Consider the following 18,913-nt stretch of genomic DNA (forward strand, 5'->3'; position numbering starts at 1 on the left):
GGAGAAGAAAGCAGTCATACTCTGTTGCCTCTTCATTATGATAAGTAATACTAACTGCCTGCCAAAGAAATAAAACAATATTGGACTGAGGGTTGTAAGCTGAGGACTACAGGTAACAGAAGGGACCTCTGATTTCAACCAACAATGTATAGTATTTTCAGGAAGGATGAGAAACAGGAAAGATATAGTCTTCAGTTCAAGAATGAATGTCATAGGTAGATTTAGTTATCAGTTCCAAAAAACAGGAATATATGCAAGTAGCTATTCAGAAGTTAGTGGTTAGAAGCAATGGTAAAGCAAGATATGGAATTAAAACCAGAAATATTTTGTTGGCTATTTGAAAGGGAGTACAATATATATTTAATTTTACACATGTTAGCAGCTGCTGGAATTGTGTTTGCACAACAGTGGAAAAACAGAGTTATGAAAATGAATAAATATTACAATGTGCAGGAATAAATAAATTGACAATTAAAATCAAGAAGGCTTTGAATACTTTCTCAAATGGGATTTGTTTTAGCAATTGCTAACTAACGGAAACAGAAAAAAGTATGAAAGAAAACACCAATTATGTAAGGTAGGGTCTCTAAAATGTATAAACAAATATTAAAAAAACCAAAAAATAATACCCCCCCCAAAAAAGACTGCAAATAATAATAATAATAATAATAATAATAATAATAATAATAATAATAATAATAATAATAATAATAATAATAAATATTTATTTCTTAGCCGCACCCTCTCCCGAAGGACTCGGGGCGGCGTACAATAAAACATAGGAAATAAATATATAGACAAACATACATATAACAAAAACGTATACCAAGACATATACAAGGAGGAGGTGAGCTGATGAATAAAAACAATTAAAAACACAATGTTTAAAAACACCTAAATAATTGAATACAATTAAAATACCCCAAATAAAAAACCCGTCAGGAGCGATATAGTTGGATCAAAGTTGAGCCAGGCCAGCCACTTGAAATAGGTGGGTCTTGAGCTTTACACGAAAGGAGCGGAGGTCAGAGGTATTCCTAATATCCGGGGGAAGGTCATTCCACAGGGCTGGGCCCGCCACAGACAAGGCTCTACTCCTAGGCGCCGCCCCCCGGCACTGCCTGGTGGATGGCACCTGGAGGAGACCCTCTCTGTGCGAGCGGATTGGTCGCAGGGATGTATGGGGCAGAATACGATCCCGCAAGTAACTAGGTCCTGAGCCATGGAGCGCTTTGAAGATCGTTATCAAAACCTTGAAACGCACCCGATAGACCACAGGAAGCCAGTGCAGCTCGCGCAGGAACGGTGTCACATGGGAGTACCTAGTACTCCCCATAATTACCCGCGCGGCTGCGTTCTGGACCAACTGTAGCCTCTGGGTGCATTTCAAGGGAAGCCCCATGTAGAGAGCGTTACAGTAGTCCAAGCGAGACATCACCAGCGCATGAGTGACCGTGCGTAAGGCGTCCCGGTCCAGTAGGGGGCGCAATTGGCGCACCAGGCGAACCTGGTGGAACGCCCCCCTTGCCACGGCTGTCACATGGTCATCCATGGACAGCCGGGCATCCAGGAGGACGCCCAAATTGCGCGCCCGCTCCACGGGGGCGAGTTGGATGCCCCCGATGGCCAATGATGGAATTAATTGGCTGAACCGGGGAGCTGGTACCCACAGCCACTCCGTCTTGGAGGGGTTGAGTTTGAGTCGGTTGTCATCCATCCAGACCCGTACGTCTTCCACACACCGGGACATCACTTCGACCAGTTATTTTTTCCCTAACCCTAAGGACAGGGAAGACAAAGCCACTGGAATAAAAATTATCAAGACATTGTGGGAAATTATAAAGGACAGTGCCAGGAAGCTCACAGAGCCATCAACCACCTCAGAATTACCTAACAACGAGGGTGAAACACACTAAATCTGCCTTGCACCAACCTGGCCTGCCCATAGAAAAGCACCCACTTTGAGGCACATAAACCTGGTCTGAACACTTTTAAGCAACATAGTGCATCACAAAGAAAACATTTGGAAAAACTCCAAATAAATAAATAAATAAAAAACATTTATTGCAGTAATTTCAATTTATAAACCATAAAAAATAAAAATTCCCAAAAAATAATTAGAAAAAAAAATTCTATAAATAAAAAAATCTTTTGTTAAGTATTGCACCAGCAATAATTTATACTGCAAGGTATTGTATCAGCCATGGTAAACTGTTACCATTATTCCACCAGCAATAACTTATACTGTAACTATTTTAAGTTATACTGTTACTGTTATTTCACCAGCAATGTTTTAGATTTTAACCATTTCAAACTATTCCACACACAATTAAAAAGGAAACCATTTTAAAATATTCCATACACAAAAAATTACAATAAAACTATTTTAAAAAATTCTATGCACAATACATTTAAAAGTATTGAGTATATAACATTTTAAAATTGTTTATTTTAATTTATTGGGGATAGAATCTTTTTTTAAATAGTCTAAGACAATTTAAAAAAAGGACCTGTCACATACAACTAAGAAACCATTTTAAAATATTCCATACACAAAAAATTACAATAAAACTATTTTAAAAAATTCTATGCACAATACATTTAAAAGTATTGAGTATATAATATTTTAAAATTGTTTATTTTAATTTATTGGGAATAGAATCTTTTTTTAAATAGTCTAAGACAATTTTAAAAAATGATCTGTCACATACAACTGTTAAATGGAAAAAGGTTTCCTCTGCGGGTTCGGATTTCCCGGCTGGGAGAATGAATTTAGGATCGAAGCACGCTGCGTTTGAAAGCAAGTTGACTTTATTATTTCAGGAAAGCAAGACTGACAGTGATGTGGATCAGCGTTCCTGGGTGAGCTGACCCCGACATACAGAAAGTGTACATTTTTTATCCCATTTTCCTCTTTGGAGTCCTTTTGTTTTCTTTGTACTATTGTTTTATCCCTTTTTGTGTGTGCCTTTGCTAATGGTTCTAATACTGTCCTGAGTTTTGTTATTCCTCTGCCCTAAAGTGCTTCCCATGGGACAGGGATGAGCCCTAGTGTCTTCTACTGTATTTCCTATTTTTCCATCTTCACCCTGAGCTAATCAGTCTTTGACCTTTTCCTTCTCTTAAAGGTAGCTTCTTCCTGCACTTCCTAGGTCTTTTGTATTATTTGTACTCTGCAGCTATTTCTAATTGTCCTGATATCCTGGTAATTATTCTCAGGATGTTTCTTTTAGAATGTATGCTGGCTTTGTTATTCTAGTGACTTCTAGTTTGGCTATGGGCTGTACTGGTCTTCCTAATACAACACTGTCTTGGTGAAGTTCCCTTCCCACAATCCTACCTTTTCTTTTTCTCTCTCTTTTTTGAGTTGACAGCAACTATGTGTGTTCTTCCACCTTTTCTGTTTCTAGCGTAGTGTCTGAGTATACTTGGTACACATGGTCAATCTGAATCATCATGAGGGCTTCCTGGTGCCTGATGGTATCTGGTAGGGGAGGAGAGGGTCGGCAAGTCCTTAAACAGGCCAGACAGGGAGGAATGCAATGACAAAGGCAACACATGAGGGCCCCTATGACACAAACAGCAACAATTCCTGTCAGTAGAATTTTGAGCCAATGGAAGTCTGGCAGCCAGGAAAAGAGCCAGGAAAAATCTAGGGATGATTGGTTATGGCCAATATTTTGGGCCAGCTCCTTCAGTTGATGGATGTCCTTTTCTACAACCTCCGAGCTTTGGTCTAAATTGAAACAGCACAACCCTCTGAATTCCTCACAGCCATGGTTATGTTTTAATAGTAAGAAATCTATTGCTGCACGATTCTCCAGGGTGGCTTCTCTAACTTGCCTTAGCTCTCGGTTTAAGGCATCCAGAGCATGGGAAGTCGAATTTAAACTTTTCGCTAGGGTACATGCCAGGCTATTCAAATTTCTGGAATTCCGCACTGCTAGTCCTGGCACTCCCACTAGTGATACAGCCAATGAAACGTATTCAGCTTTTGTTAGCAGGGACACTTTGGAGTCGCAGTCTGAGTCTAAGGAGTGAAAGGCCCTTCTGTGTCGCCTCTGTAGGGCGGGCATTAACATGGTTAATTTGCCCAGGGTGCATGGTTCCCCTGTGGAATTAGCAGGTAAGTATGAGTAGGCCTGCAGACCACACAGCATGAACCAGCCATGAGGTAGCCTCATATAGCTATAGGAGTAGGAAATGTACTCAGTGTGATTGCATATAAGGTCTGTGTTGTTTAGGTTGATGCACTTTTCACCCTCCTGTGCTTTGCATCCTTCGATTCTAAAACACCATGATGAAGTGGTGACAGCAGCTATGTGAAGGGTGTACATATCTAGAGCTTTAGTTCTAGAGATGTTTCCCCAGTCATAAATGGTTGAATATGATGGTGTGATGGGGAAGTGTCTAAGCCTGGTGTGGTTGTGGATGGCTTGAGGTCCTACTGCTACTCCCATTAAACATGTCTTGAGGATGTCTTTCACTGATCTCCCACCTTCTAAACAGAAATCAGTAGTGTTGAGTACCTCTTTTGCTAGGTATTCCCAGATGTTACCCTTCTCTGGGATGAGATTTGGTTCCAGGAATGCTGTTACTTGGGTTATAGTTAACAATATACAACAAAGGTTACATAAAAGTTTTACAATGGGTTTCTTTCCTCCCATAATGTAGTTAAGTCCCCTCCTTCCCTCCCCCACTCCTTTTTTTTAATAAGCAAAGGAAAGGTTTTATTATATGGACTGAGAACAAACTGAAAACTTAAAATGCTCAGAAAATTAATATTCATAGCACCCAATTAAGAAGAAACAAATATTACTAGCTAAAGTGTGTAACTTCTCTGTTTTAACAGTGTATCATAATATATAGGAAAGCTGCAAAATATTTACTCTTTTGTGAGAGTAAGCCCCACTAGATATAATGTTGGAAGAAATGTCCTTCTGGGTTCGGCTCCAAGTGGGGAAAAAGACACTGGAGACATGGAGGCTGCTTGGAAAGATGGTTTTAATGGTGGACAGGACCGCATGGCTTGAGTCCTGAACAGAAAAGGTGATCACATGCTTCAATGTTGGTGGAGAAGAAGAGAAGGGAAGAGAAGAGCAGAGAGGAAAGGCTTGCAGGGATTTTTATAATCTGTTCGGCCCCACCTATCTGTTTCCTGTTCCTGTGTAAGAAATGTATCCTGATTGGCTGTCAGACTCACATGGGCCCATGCAAGGGCAACCCTCTAGGCTGAGTTTTGAATCCAGGTTTGATTGAGTTCAGATGCCATGTGGTCAGTTGAATAAAGGCTTATATTATCCTGCCTTAATCCCATCACTCTGGAGCTGAAGGGGAGAACTCTTTATTATGTAAAATATGGCCTTCTTTTTTTATTGTTTTAATTAGACAAATAACACACACACAAAACACTCTTCAATACAACTTCCATCTAGCATGTCAATTGGTTACATTTGAGTTCCGTGCATTACTACAATCATTCTTTATACTTCATTCACATTAAATTGTGCATTTTAAATCAAAAACGATACCCACATTCTCCTTTAGCTTGGCCTTCTTAATGGCCCATTGACAAAGTGGGGATGGGCCGGAAGCTGCAGGAATTTACTTTGTGTTTAAAATGTGTTTCTCCCTTTTTCACATCCAGGAAAATATAATATTCTGCCTTTTCAATATTTCCTAGGATATATCATTTTTCTGGGAGAGGGCTGGGTGATAACTTCCTACAATAATGAGATTTGTTTTTAAGTAAATATACAATAGATTTCGTAGGGCATTTATTTGTTTCCATCACCAAAGGTACTGTAACTGGAAAATAACACTGGGACAATTTAAATTTATTTTTCTTACTAATTCAGTGAATGAAAGATCAATAATATATCATTCTAAACATACTTTGCTTATTACGCATTATTTCTCTTCTAGAATTCTTCTATGTTGCTGAACAATACTATAGCTGAAATAGAATAAAATTTGGAAATTGATATATAAACATTATATAATACTATTTAATGTCATATTTAACTATTTAACTTCATGATCTAAACCATACCGTTGTCTGTTTACAAAAGTTTTTTAGCTATGTTATTTGAAAGCTTCCTGTTAAGATATTCTGTCCATTTATACTTTTCCAGCTCAAAAGAGCTGATCTGTTTTCATAATTTCTCTTTTTCCCAGGTTAGCCAAATATATATTTCATTAAAATAAAGAGAAAAGGAAAGAATATGTGCAGAAGATATGATACTTCCAAACAACAAGCATAACAAAATAAACAAGATGGTTTTGAAATAAAAAGAATGGTTATCTAAAAATACCACATTGCTTTTCATATTACTTTTGCACTTGCATTTTTCGGCCAAAATATCATAGATAAGATGTGACAAAATTGGGGATGATAACATCAACAACAAAATTGAAAATCTAGAGTGCAATTATTTCATATTGGCTCTGTACAGATCTTGGAGGTCTTCTAGTCCAACACTCTGCTGAAGCAGGAGATCCTCTACCATTCTGGATAAATGGCTGCCCGCCATCGGCCACATTGCCTACGTGAGGCCGCGGCTCGCGCAAGCTAGGAATCCCCGCCCGCCCGCCCGCCCGCCTTTGGCTGCGTGGCCTACGCGCGGCCGTGGCTTTTGCGAAGGAAGACCTGAAGAAGGCTTTCCCGTGCAAAACTAGGCCGCTGCCGCTGCCACTGCTGCTGCTGCCGCGAGCCCACTCGCCTTCGGCCGCGTGGCCTACGCGAGCCCGTGACTCGCACAAGTTAGGCCTCCGCCGCCCACCCGCCTGCCTTCGGCCGTGTGGCCTACGCGAGCCCACGGCTCGCGCAAGCTAGGCCTCCGCCGCCCGCCCGCCCGCCTCCCGAGTCCTGCCGCCTGCCCGCCTCCCGCCGCCTCATGCGCCTATGCGAGGCCGCGGCTTCTATCGGCAAGGCCTAATAAAGGCCTTCCCTCGCAAAACTCGCCCGCCGCCGCCCGCCCGCCCGCCTCCCGCCGCCCCGCCTTAGTTGCTTACCTGAGGGAAGCAGCTCCTGGAAGGTGAAGGGAAGAAGAAACGAAACTCCAGACCCGGTCAGCTATCGCAAGCAAAGACTCTTTTGAAAAGAGAAGTCTCCAAAAGAGAAAGACTCTTTTCAAAAGAGGAATGTTGGCCGTTGGCGCCACGTTTTTAAACGGGTCGCCTCCAGCTGATTGGCTGGACTCCAGCCAATCAGTGATCGGTGGGCTGGGCTAGCCTAGTGCGGACGGGTGGGGGAGCGAGCGAACTGCGATGGGCGGGGGAGCGAGCGAGCTGCAATGGGCGGGGGAGCGAGCGAGCTGCGATGGGCGGGGGAGCGAGCGAGCTGCGATGGGCGGGGGAGCGAGCGAGCTGCGATGGGCGGGGGAGCGAGCGAGCTGCGATGGGCGGGGGAGCGAGCTAGCTGCAACGGCGAGCGACAGGGCCGGTGCCGGTTACTTCCGTGTTCGGTCTGGAACCGGATCGCACGATCTGGTGCGAACCAGTAGGAACCCACCACTGGCTGAAGCAATCTTTAGCCAAAACGTTAATTCTTAGAGAATAGCACATTTTAAGGGGAAAAAAACAGTTTATTAAAAATACAGAGATACATACTTGATGTCAAGCCGGCCTCCCTCAGCAACCAAGAAAGAAACCACTTAACTCCATTTTGCAGAATTAAGAGTACTTTTACTGGTTATGAAAAGATAGCAGCTAAGGAAAGCAAGGTCTGAGGCAAAAGCGCACGAAATCATACATATTAATATTTGTCCAACCCCTCCCCCCGGTAACACCCATCCCATTGTCCAATCTGCAAATCCCCCAGGTGTCATGTGGGTTTCATCTCCAAGGAGCAATCTCTCCTGTACCAAATCTTCCCCTCCCAAATACCCCCCCCCCGTTTCAATGGCAGCCGGAAAAAAAAAAAAATCAGAGGCTGACATCCAGCCCTCCTTCAGGAAAAGAAGTCATCCCTGTAAGAAAATAAAACAATAGAAAAGATAACATAAAATATACACATTTCATATACAAATGACTGACACTTGACATGAATTATCTTTTTAAATAGTATACTCCTTAACCATGATGTAATTATGTATGAGAATTCACCTATGCTGAAAAATACATATTTTTAAGCATCGTTGTGGTCCGCTGGGCGGCCTGAGGAGCTTGCAGCAGAGTCGGACAGTGGGGAGGTTGGGGAGGAACATGGGCCATTCCTGGAGTCTGGGGCAGGCTCGGACGAGGGCTCTGTGTCTGAGGCAGAGAGTGGGCCAGTGCCATCTGGGAGTTATGTGCTGCCTCCAGAGCCTCCAGAGTCGGACATCAGCGAGGCAGAGGAACAGGGGGAGCCTGTTCCCAGTGCACGAATGTGCAGAGCTGCCAGAAGGCAAGAACAGTTAAGACTAAAAGGACGACTCGGGAGTAAGGCTTGGAGATGATTGGCCCCTCCCATAAGACATAAAGGAGGAGCAAAGGCACGTGAGCCTTTCACAGGAAGCAACTTTGTTCGTTCTGGTTGGTTTAAAGTCTGAAGCTCTGTTCTGACTCTGTGCTCCATGTGGCCTTGCAAAGCTAATTGCCAATTAGGTCTTTGGCAGAGTTTCAAGGGGATAAAGGTGGGTGCTTATCAGCCCTATCCCGAAAGACTTTGGCAGACTTCTGTCAGACTCTTTACAAACTATTTGTGACTCATTATGGGCTGTGAATGAACATAATTCACAGCCATTGAAATAAAAAGAAGGTTTTTGGGCCTAAGTGTGTGCTTTTTACTGTCTCAGGAAGCCTAGGTCAGAACAAGCATGTTCAACTTTGCAAGAATATTTTCCTGATGTATATGCATGTTTGTACTCACTAATTAGTGACTTTGGAAGGATGCATTTATAAGAAATATCCTGAATGACTGTTAGTTCTTACCAGCATCATTAGCATCATCAAGTTTTGGAATGCCTTTAATTTTACTATGTTTCGCTGATGAACATTTTTTGTTCAGCTGTATCTGTGCCTTGAATTTCACCCAATTCAGTATACTTTCGACAATGCCACAGTTAGAGGCCTATAAAAATTGAATTCACAGTCACATTTAAAAATACCAAAAGCATTAAAATCTACTTTTTTCTTAGAATATACCACAGAAATATGTCAATCTATTCTTTACATATCTTAATATTTCCTTATTTTCATTCTCATAATTTGTTAAAAAGCCACACAGTATATTATATAAAGTGGTGGCTTCTACAACTTTTTACTACTGATTCTGTGGGCGTGGCTAGGTGGGGGCATGTGACTAAGTGGGCGTGGCCAACTTGACATCAATCACGCCCACGCCCACTCAGTCACATGCTCCCCCACCTAGCCATGCCCACCGAACTGGCAAAGAATTCTGTTTTGCCAGCTGGGAGGCTAGCAAAAAAGCCTTACTTTCCCCGCCGCCGCAGCTGCTTCTACCTCAGTGGCGAATGGTCCACACACACACACACCCCAGACACACACCGCTTGCCCTGATGGCACCCTGGCAGGAGCAGCCGAGCGAGGGAAGGAGAGGGGCCGGAGAACGAAGCAGGCTGGCTGGTGCTTTCAGGCACATAATAAATGGTCAAAAACTGCCAGTGGCCTAAAAATACACAGCAACTACTCTCCGATTAAAGAAGAGCAGCTTGGTTCGCCTCTTCTCACTTGGCAACTGCAGGAGCCACAATAAACAAAAGGCTTCCCTTCCCCCTTCCAGCGAAAGCATAATTATGAAGACTAAGAAATGCATGCACATGCGCGCCCACACACAAAAAGACACCGTCAGTTTTGGCGACTAGAGGGGAAATGCCCATTATGCCAGGGCTGCGCCAGAGCCAAATGCTGGGGGCAAGCGAGCACCTCCACACATACACCCCCTCCCCCATCTAGCTGCTTTGTGCGGTGGTGGAGCGGCACAAGGCAAGCATGGCCAGGGAGAAATGAGGGGTAGGGGAGGAGAAAGACGAGCTTCTGCTAGTGAGACGGGAAAGCGAGCCAGGTCATCTCAGCGAGCGCCGCTCTTCCTCTCAGCCGCCTCTCGAGGTTGGTTGGGTTGGACCCACGACTACTCTCGCCCACCCTGCTTCTCCTCACAGCTGACGCCATGTTTTGCGGGAATGAAAGCGGGGATGCAGAGAGACCCGGGAGAGGAACAAGCAGGTCCCGAGCGGGCAGACGGGCGCCCTACATACCTGTGTTTTCCCCTCCTCCCCTCAACGCAGCCATGCCCTCTGCTTGCCTATCCACACTTTGGCCTGCCCGCTCCCCCTGCAGCAGTGAGAAAGCGGCATGGGAGGTTTGGCTTGATAGCCCATTGTCTGGTGTTTTTTTCCCCACTTGGAGCCGAACCCAGAAGGACATTTCTTTCATCACTGGGAAGGGGGAGAAAGGAGGTAGAAGCCCCGAGCAGGAAAACGTCTCCTTTGGCTGCTTTCAGGGCAGTTGCAGGTTCAACCCAGCCAACCTTGAGAGGCAACTGAGAGGAAGAGTGGCGCTCGCTGAGGCGACCTGTTTCGTTTTCCCGTCTCCCTAGCAGAAGCTTGGCCTTCTCCTCCCCCTCCCCCTCCCCCTCCCCCTCATTTAAAATGTCAGAACATTATTCTTTATTACTTTCCAGCTTCTGAAATGTAAACCCCAACATGGATTTTACTTTCCTTAAAGAAATTGACCATTTTACTTTCTTCAAATGATTATGGTTATGAATACTTACTGCTTTGAAAAACTTTTCTGATAATTGACATTTGGACCGAAAACTTTTAGGCTGGAGTGTCATGTTCTCTTTTGTTTGAGAATAAAAAGAAGGGTTTTCAATGAGACAATTAATAAAAACCCATATGTGGTTCTGTGGAAAGTTATCACCCAGCCCTCTCCCAGAAAAATGAAATATCCTAGGAAATATTGAAAAGGCAGAATATTTCTCTGGATGTGAAAAGAAACATGTTTCAAAAAGACAAGGTAACTCTCCCTGCAGCCTACTGCCCCCACTTTTGTCCATGATCCATTAAAACCTGAGCCAGTCCCTTTACATAATAAAAGAATTTTCCCCTTCAGCTCTACGGGGATGGGAATGAAGGCATGATAATATAAGCCTTTACTCAACTGACCACATGGCATCTGAGAACTCTGAGAATTCAACCAAACCTGGACTCAGCCTATAGAGTTGCCCCTGCATGGGCCCATGTGAGTCTGACAACCAATCAGAATACATTTCTTACACAGGAACAGGAAACAGAGAGCTGGGACTGAACAGGTTATAAAAAGCCTAGCGAGCCCCTTCCCTGCCCTTCTCTTCTTCTCTCCAACATTGAAGCATGTGATCACCTTTTCTGTTCAGGACTCAAGCCATGTGGTCCTGTCCACCATTAAAACCATCTTTCCAAGCAGCCTCCATGTCTCCAGTGTCTTTTTCCCCACTTGGAGCCGAACCCAGAAGGAAATTTCTTGCAACAATTGGCACCCCACAGATGGGACTCCAAGCTAGCCTAACCAATGGATATGGCCCAGGTAAGCCTCCCATGCCAGCACAGACCCCATTGAGTCTGTGGGTGGATTTTATCTTGGCCTTAGCCATTTGGATCTAGGTTTTAAAGGGGTTTTGAGTTTGAGCTCAAAGGCTGCCTGGAAAGAAGGTGAGTACCTCTAAATTTTAAAGCATGGCAAAGCGTGGAAATGTGTGTATGCCTGCATGTGTGTGAGTGATGAAATCTTTCTCCCAATCACAGCTGGATCCTGGTTCCTCTGTGTGTTTTACCAAGGGAGCCTGGAAAGTATTAGGATCAGGCCAGAGCACAGGACCTTCTGTTAGGGAAAGGAGAGTGTGTGTGAAAATGGATGGAAAAGTGAATGAAAATTTTGTTGCTGTTGTTGTTGTTGCTTTTGTCCTGTGAAAGCAAAAAAGCAAAGGCTCATTGTGCGTAAAGAAAGAAGGAGGTGCTGGTACTAACTGCAGAGGGGCAGAGGTCCTCCCCGGGTCACCTTTTTGGATCCGGAAAACCTTAGCAGAATTCCCTACAAGGAAAGGGGCTGAATACTTCGTTGAGGGAATCGAAGTCCTTCCCAGAATTTTTTTTCTTCCGAAAACCTACGGCGGGACACCCGGCTAGGCCAAAGTGAGCCTACATGTAAAGGGTCATGGGAAGCGTTAGCTCGTGGGTGACAGGAATTTCTCTTGGAGATTTCCTTGAAGCCTGGGACGCCAGGCACATGCTATCTTGGTTGGCATGGAGAGCAAGGAACTGTGGCAAATGGGCTTTGCTGAAAGATGATACAGGAAAACTAATTTGGATAAAGGTACTTAAAAGAAAAGGGAAAATGTTGGGGTTACTTTTTTTCTCTTGTCTGTTTGTCTCTTTCTCCGTCTTCTATGCAACCACGTATTTTTGTTTGTTAAGATTTGTGCCTTCCCTAATTTAACAGATTTGTGCTGGGAATGACTAGGATGCGTAAACCTGAGAGTTCTTTCCCCCTGCCCCCCTTATTTTCTCCTTGTCCTTGTGTAAATGTGTGTCTAAGTCTTTGTGCACCCTCAAGGTAATTGCAACTAACATGTCTCCAATCCAACAGACAAGAATTTTAAAGTGTTCAAAGAAAGAAAGGAGTAAACTGGCAGAAATTGCCTTCGCTCAGTTTGTTGGGCCCAGAAAACTAAGTGAAGGTGGGGGGTGTCACGATGTTAAAAAGTTTGCTAGATATGAACTGACTGGAAACTGACACTCAAGAGTTAAACTAAGAAAGCTTTATTGCGCAGGTTATAAAACAAAGTTATCTGAAAGTGATTTATTGCGCATGCTTCACACATTCCAGAACTATTCCTTTGTTCTTTGTCCGACTGCCAAGCATGCTGGCAGGCGGAACATTTATTATCAAAATGTAACCATTAGTTAGTTCTGTTTTATTTACTTTTATTTACTTTTATTAAAGTTTGTTTATTAATTAGAATATACCTCTCAAAGACTTTTATTTTTTTCCTTCTTAACACCTCAATGATATGCTGAAGGGAATCAGCCCGGTCCATAGACCTTATTTTCTCCAGGGTGTTTTTTCCCCTGACAGGGGGAGTCTTTACTTTGTGTTTGGCCAGCAGAAACAGAGTAAAGAGAAGGTTTTTTTTCCTTCCTTCCTTCCCTATACCTTAAAGTAACAACCCAGGAAATGTTTTAAGTTCATTTGCAAGAAAAGTTTCATCCTTTCATTAATTGTGTGTTTAAATGATTTTACCTGTTCATTTCTTTCCTGAAGCATGTGAATCCAGACCCCATTTCTCATCTGTGATATCCCCATAATGTTTATCTGTTTAGTAACTGATGGTTTTATTTTTCAAACTCTGCCTGCAAGCTATCTACCCCCCCCCCCCACGCTCCTTTACCTCTAATCCTCCAACAATGCCTTTTCTGTGGGGGAGCGAACCTTGTTTTCATGTCTTTCAGCCCTAGAATATTGTACTGTTCAGGTGAGTATAGATTTTTTTCCCCTTTGGGGGGAGGAGAGTGTTGCCTTGTGTGTGCATGTATGAAATGAAGGAAATTCCTACTAAAGGTTTGCCTTCAACCTGAGTCAAAAACCCTCTGCACATTTATCTGGGCAACCTACTCTATTGGTCCTAAAGTAGAAACCTGGCCTCCAGAAGGCAGTTTTGATTTAGATTTTGTCAACAAAATTGCTAATTTCTGGCCACCATCCGATGAATCAAGAACCCCACCCAGATGCAAACAATGTGTTAATGAAAGTCTCCATACAGCTGGATCTTTAAAAATATGCCAGCGTTGCTGGGAGGTCCAACCTAGAACCCTGGCTGAATGCAAACAATGTGTGGACAAAACATCTCTATACATTGTCTCTATACATCTTGATCTTTAAAAATATGCCCACGCTTGCTGGGAGATCAAGATAGAAGAGTTTGGATCTTTAAAAATTAGCCAGCGCCGCTGGCAGATCCAAATTAGAAACGAACACCCCAGGGTAGAGACAGGTATTAACAATCTAGTGCTTAAGGAGATAGAACAACGGGGGTAACTTCAACTGGGGGCATTTCATACACACACTCATGGTAAAATGAGCAGACACTCATTCTCCCCGCCTTTCCTGCTTCCCTCCAAAGAATAGCCCAGAAGGAAGAGGGGGGGGGGGATTCACACAGGCAGTCACAGGTCTCTGGATCCCTTCACTTATCACTCCCTGGGGCATCGGGGACACATACTCACATTTATACTGCAATCAGACCTTCATGCTTGCTCATGCCAACCAATCATAATAAGTATTTCAGGAGGCTTTTTTCACAAGCCACCAAGCTTCATTTTCTTTTATTAGAGGATCTCACCCTCCCTTCAGGTTTGGAAATGATAACACACATGCATACACACACATACCATTAAACAACCTTGCAACTTACTGTTTCTTTATATGAAAGGGAATCAAAGTACATTCATACCAACTTTTACCATCAACATACTCACATTTGCACTGCATTCAGACTGCTTATGTAAAATAATTTCACATACAAAAATCCCATTACATTCTTTCTTCACGGAAAGCAATTATTACAATTATTTCAGGGAGCTGTACATAAGCCAATGAGCTCCATTTTCTATTATTAAAGGATCTCAACACACAAACACACATACATGCACAAATGCCATGGAACAACACTTTCAGGCCTGGGGGAGGTCCTGTCCCTTTAAATCTTCAATTTTCTTTCCTTGGGGAACATGTGGCTCTTTCTCCAAGCATGGGAAAACTCAGAGAGCAGCTTAAATCCTAACTACCCTCCCCTTCCCCACAGCTTCAAGACCAAACTTACTTATTTTGCCAGCTAGTCAAACATATCACAATCAATTCAATGCCATTCAATTTTACATGTTATTAGTATAGATGCACACCTAAGAATTTTTTAACATACTTAATGAGAATTTGCTTCCATCTGAATGGAATCTGATATTTTGGAGTGTTGACTCAAAGTACCTTTTTTTAAAAATTGCATTTTTAAAAAAAAGCTGTTCTTCTTCCCTCCCTCTTTTACGCCTGAGTGCATTTTTAAATGCGTATGAGTCAAGGTGCTCTACCCTATGATATTTTGTTTGTTTGTTTGTTTGCAACACAAGTTGTTGTCCCTCTTGGAAATTTACTCATCATTGCAAAAGTGTTTCAATCATAGAGGCAGTGGGAATGTCATGTTCCATGAAATTTACATTGTCTGCCTTCTGAAATAATGTTTGGATTTTCACACTTGGACAGAATGGGGAAAATTCCACAACATGAGACTAAAGATATGTCTGTAAAGAACTGTATACTTCTTCTTCACCTCAGAAACAAAGGACTGCTAGCTCAAACCATAATTCTTGAATTTGCTGCTGGTGATTGCCTCCTGATAAAACCTGACATGAGGAAAAAACTTAGCCAAGCCTGGGACAGACTACCAAGACTGACTGACCACTCTTACCAGCAAGCCAAACCTAATGCCATCCAGCAGACATGAAAAAGGACCCTGAGATGAAGTAAAGACCAAAAGACTCTTCAATTTCCAGAAGACATCTGTAAAGACTACGGGGGAGGGTGAAAATTGATTGCAAAGTTTTCTTTCTTTGCCTCCTTCACAAAAATTCATTGTAATGTTTTCTTTCCTGTCTCGTTTATATTGTAATCAGTTTAATGTATTCATGTAAGAATTGTATTTGAGAATGGCTGGCACAGCAAGATATGAACACCTTAGATTTCTGTCTAGTGGGAGGGAAATTTTGTCCAAAATGTCTGTATTTTATGTATTATAGAAGTAGCTACACACACACACACATACACACACACACACACACACACACACAGAGAGAGAGAGAGAGAGAGAGAGAGAGAGAGAGAGAGAGATCCCATTCAGAATTAGATTGAAACTATCTCCTCCACACAAAGCTTCTAGGTTGATTTTTTTCCCTGACAAAAAAAAAAACCTAAGCAGTGATATCTCCCTTTTAATCCCATGGGTGAGGGTCAATTCCCCTCAGGCAATTCCCCCACTTGAAGAGCTAGCAGAGAGGATCTCCAAAAAAACCCAAGCCCACACTGTGACAAAGAAAAAAACACATTGCCCAGTAAAGCAGGATATGTTGCACCGGCAGTCTCAGGAGTAGGAATCCCAAAGCTCATTGTGTGTAATTTTAAAAATATTAAATAGTCTGGATTGCACACTAGCTAATCTCAATTTGGCCTCACTAAAATAAGGGCTAGGGCAGGTTCAAGAACCATCCCTTGGAAATGGTTCTTTAAAAGGCAGAACGATGGCTGTGAAGGATTTTTGGGACTTGTAGTTGCTTGTAACCTGTCTGGAAGCTCACAGAAAGTGACATCAAACATCTGAAAATAATTGGCATAGAAAATTGGATACTGTAAATTTATTTCCAAATCTTTTACCCTGGCAGCTAGACCTTCATGGTTGAAAGCTCTCTGGGAGCCACTGAAGGGATCCTTCTGCGGTCTCTCTCAATGCCTTTCCATCAGAAAAATTAAGTTTCCCTGATATGACCAATTTTGATCTTTTGTCAAGAACATGTGTGTTCCACTCACATGTTTTGAAAAAAAAAAGGAGGGATTGTGGAAAGTTATCAGCCAGCCCTCTCCCAGAAAAATGAAATATCCAAGGAAATATTTAAAAGGCAGAATATTTCTCTGGATGTGAAAAGAAACATGTTTCAAAAAGACAAGGTAACTGTTAGGGATGTAACCTTAGGCTTGGCTTGCCAATGTATATAGGCTATGATTACTTTACTGTTACTTTAAATGCTTAACAGATGTAATTGGCTTGCTACCTCAAGCAGCTATAAGAGGGAGCCAGAATGGTTGTTAGTTCTCTCTGTGTTTTTGTTAGAAGCTGGTTGGTGTTTACTGAGGTAATGTGGTTTGCAACTGTTATCTACTTTGTGTGTTAAACTGAGACTATTTGATAACTGCATTACTGAACCGTGTATGACTTGGACTGTTAACCGGACTCTGAATACGTCTATATTTCTACATAGTAAACTACTATATTTTTATACTATTCAGTGTCTCTGTATGCTGGTTTGTGCGTGTTATTCCATATCACTCTCATTACGCTTCTCTGCATACTCGCTCTTCTAACGGGGAGCTTAATTAATTAACACTGGTTATGGGCCCAGTGTACCCTGTGTACCCATAGTGTACCAGACGTAGCTAAAAAGAGAGTTGGTGTTGATATGCAATACCGTATACAGATAGCTGTTTAGTTTATAAGTGTTTACTATTATGGAGAAGATGGCACACGCACCATCAGCAAATTTATCACTGATAACCTGGTTGGATGGAACAAACTATGTTTCCTGGTCTATGAAGTGCAGCTTACTCCTGCGTACTGAAGGATTGTGGGATGCTGTACAGAATCCACTGGACGTGACTTCTTGGAATCCAGATGACGAGGATGATGCCAAGAAGATAGCAGAGTTTCAAAGATGCAACGAACGAGCATTGTGTATAATTGGTCTAACGTTGACTGACCAACAGTTAGTTCATATTCGTGGGGAGAATTCTGCAGCAAGATGTTGGGAGAATTTGAAGAAGATATATGTACGTGACACTGTAGTTGCACATATACATCTTACCCGAAAACTGTTTAGGACACGTCTTCTGAAGGGTGGAGACATGTTAGCTCATTTAAACTTTATGAAGGGAGTTTTCCAAGAGCTACATGAAAAAGAACTTATTTTCTCAGAGTTACATCAAATTTACATCATTCTATCATCACTGGATGAAAGTTATGATGATTTTGTATCGTCCCTCAAGGTCCTAACCCGAAATGAACTAACATTGACTGACATAACTGCACGCCTGTTGGAATAGTCCAGAAGAAGGATGGAAAGAGAGCAACTGAGAGAGAAACCACCACAAAATGAAGAGTCACCTTCGACTGCCTATACTGTTAGAAAATGTTTTTCTTGTGGGGCAAAGGGGCATATAGCTAGATTCTGTAAAAATGCAAAACAACAGAATACTAGAAAGGCTAAGAAACATGCTAATGTCAATTTAGGTATGTCTACTTTGACTATCTCTAGAAATGCACCAATAAACCATGATTCGTGGGTTGTTGATAGTGGAGCATCACAGTGCATTACTAGAAATAAGAATTGTTTTATAAAAATGTCTGCCAGCAAGCAACATGTATCTTTGGCAAATGGATGGAGGGTGAAAGCATCTGGTGAAGGTATGGCAAGGTGTTCATTTGTAAATGAGCAGTTATCCATGTTGTATATACCTAAACTGAAATTTAATTTATTATCAGTAAGAGCTCTAGTTAAGATTGGCTATGTAGTAACCTTTAGGGGAGATAAATGTCTCATAGAGAAAGCAGGTAAAATGGTTACTGCTAATTTAAAGAATGGTTTGTATGTAATGTCTGATGAAAGTGTAGTTCTGTGTATACAAATGCTAAACAGCATGATGAATGCATACATTTGTTACACAGGTGCCTGGGGCATATTAACTTTAAAACATTACAACAAACGGCTAAAATAGTGGAAGGCATTAAGTTGAAGCCATGTACTAAGTATTTGAACTGTAACGTTTGCAGTAAGGAAAAGAGTAAGGCTAATCCTGCAAACAGGCTAAACGGCTTTAAGACTGAAAAACCTCTAGTAGTATTTGCAGATCTAATTGGACCTATAAAACCCAGTTTGGGAGGTGCCTGTTATGTTTTGAGTATCATTGATCATTACTCAAGATATGGTTTCTGCTACTTAATGAAAGACAAGACAGAAACATTTCAACAATTTTTTTCCTTATTTTTTTTTATCCACATGTTTTTTTTTTTTTTAAACATAAAAGACAACATGAAAAAGTTTTCATCCATTACATACAGCATGTCGTTTGGTTACAAGTGCTTTTGCATCCGTATTTTCAATTACATATACAATCC

At 42.2% G+C, this 18,913-nt stretch overlaps 1 protein-coding gene across 1 annotated transcript in view; it reads right to left on the reverse strand.

The window, feature by feature from the left end:
* The window catches only part of LOC309400281 (DNA topoisomerase 2-beta-like), a gene marked incomplete at both ends in the record, with an annotated part of 193,697 nt that overhangs the window by 59,165 nt on the left and 115,619 nt on the right, over positions 1-18,913 (reverse strand). Inside the window, 2 exon segments of the mRNA XM_081968694.1 lie at positions 8,914-9,052; positions 10,718-10,849. Of these exon segments, the coding sequence (XP_081824820.1) occupies positions 8,914-9,052; positions 10,718-10,849 (271 nt within the window).

The sequence above is a fragment of the Natrix helvetica genome, assembly GCF_964273705.1.
Source record: "Natrix helvetica genome assembly, chromosome: W".
Taxonomy (NCBI): domain Eukaryota; kingdom Metazoa; phylum Chordata; class Lepidosauria; order Squamata; family Natricidae; genus Natrix; species Natrix helvetica.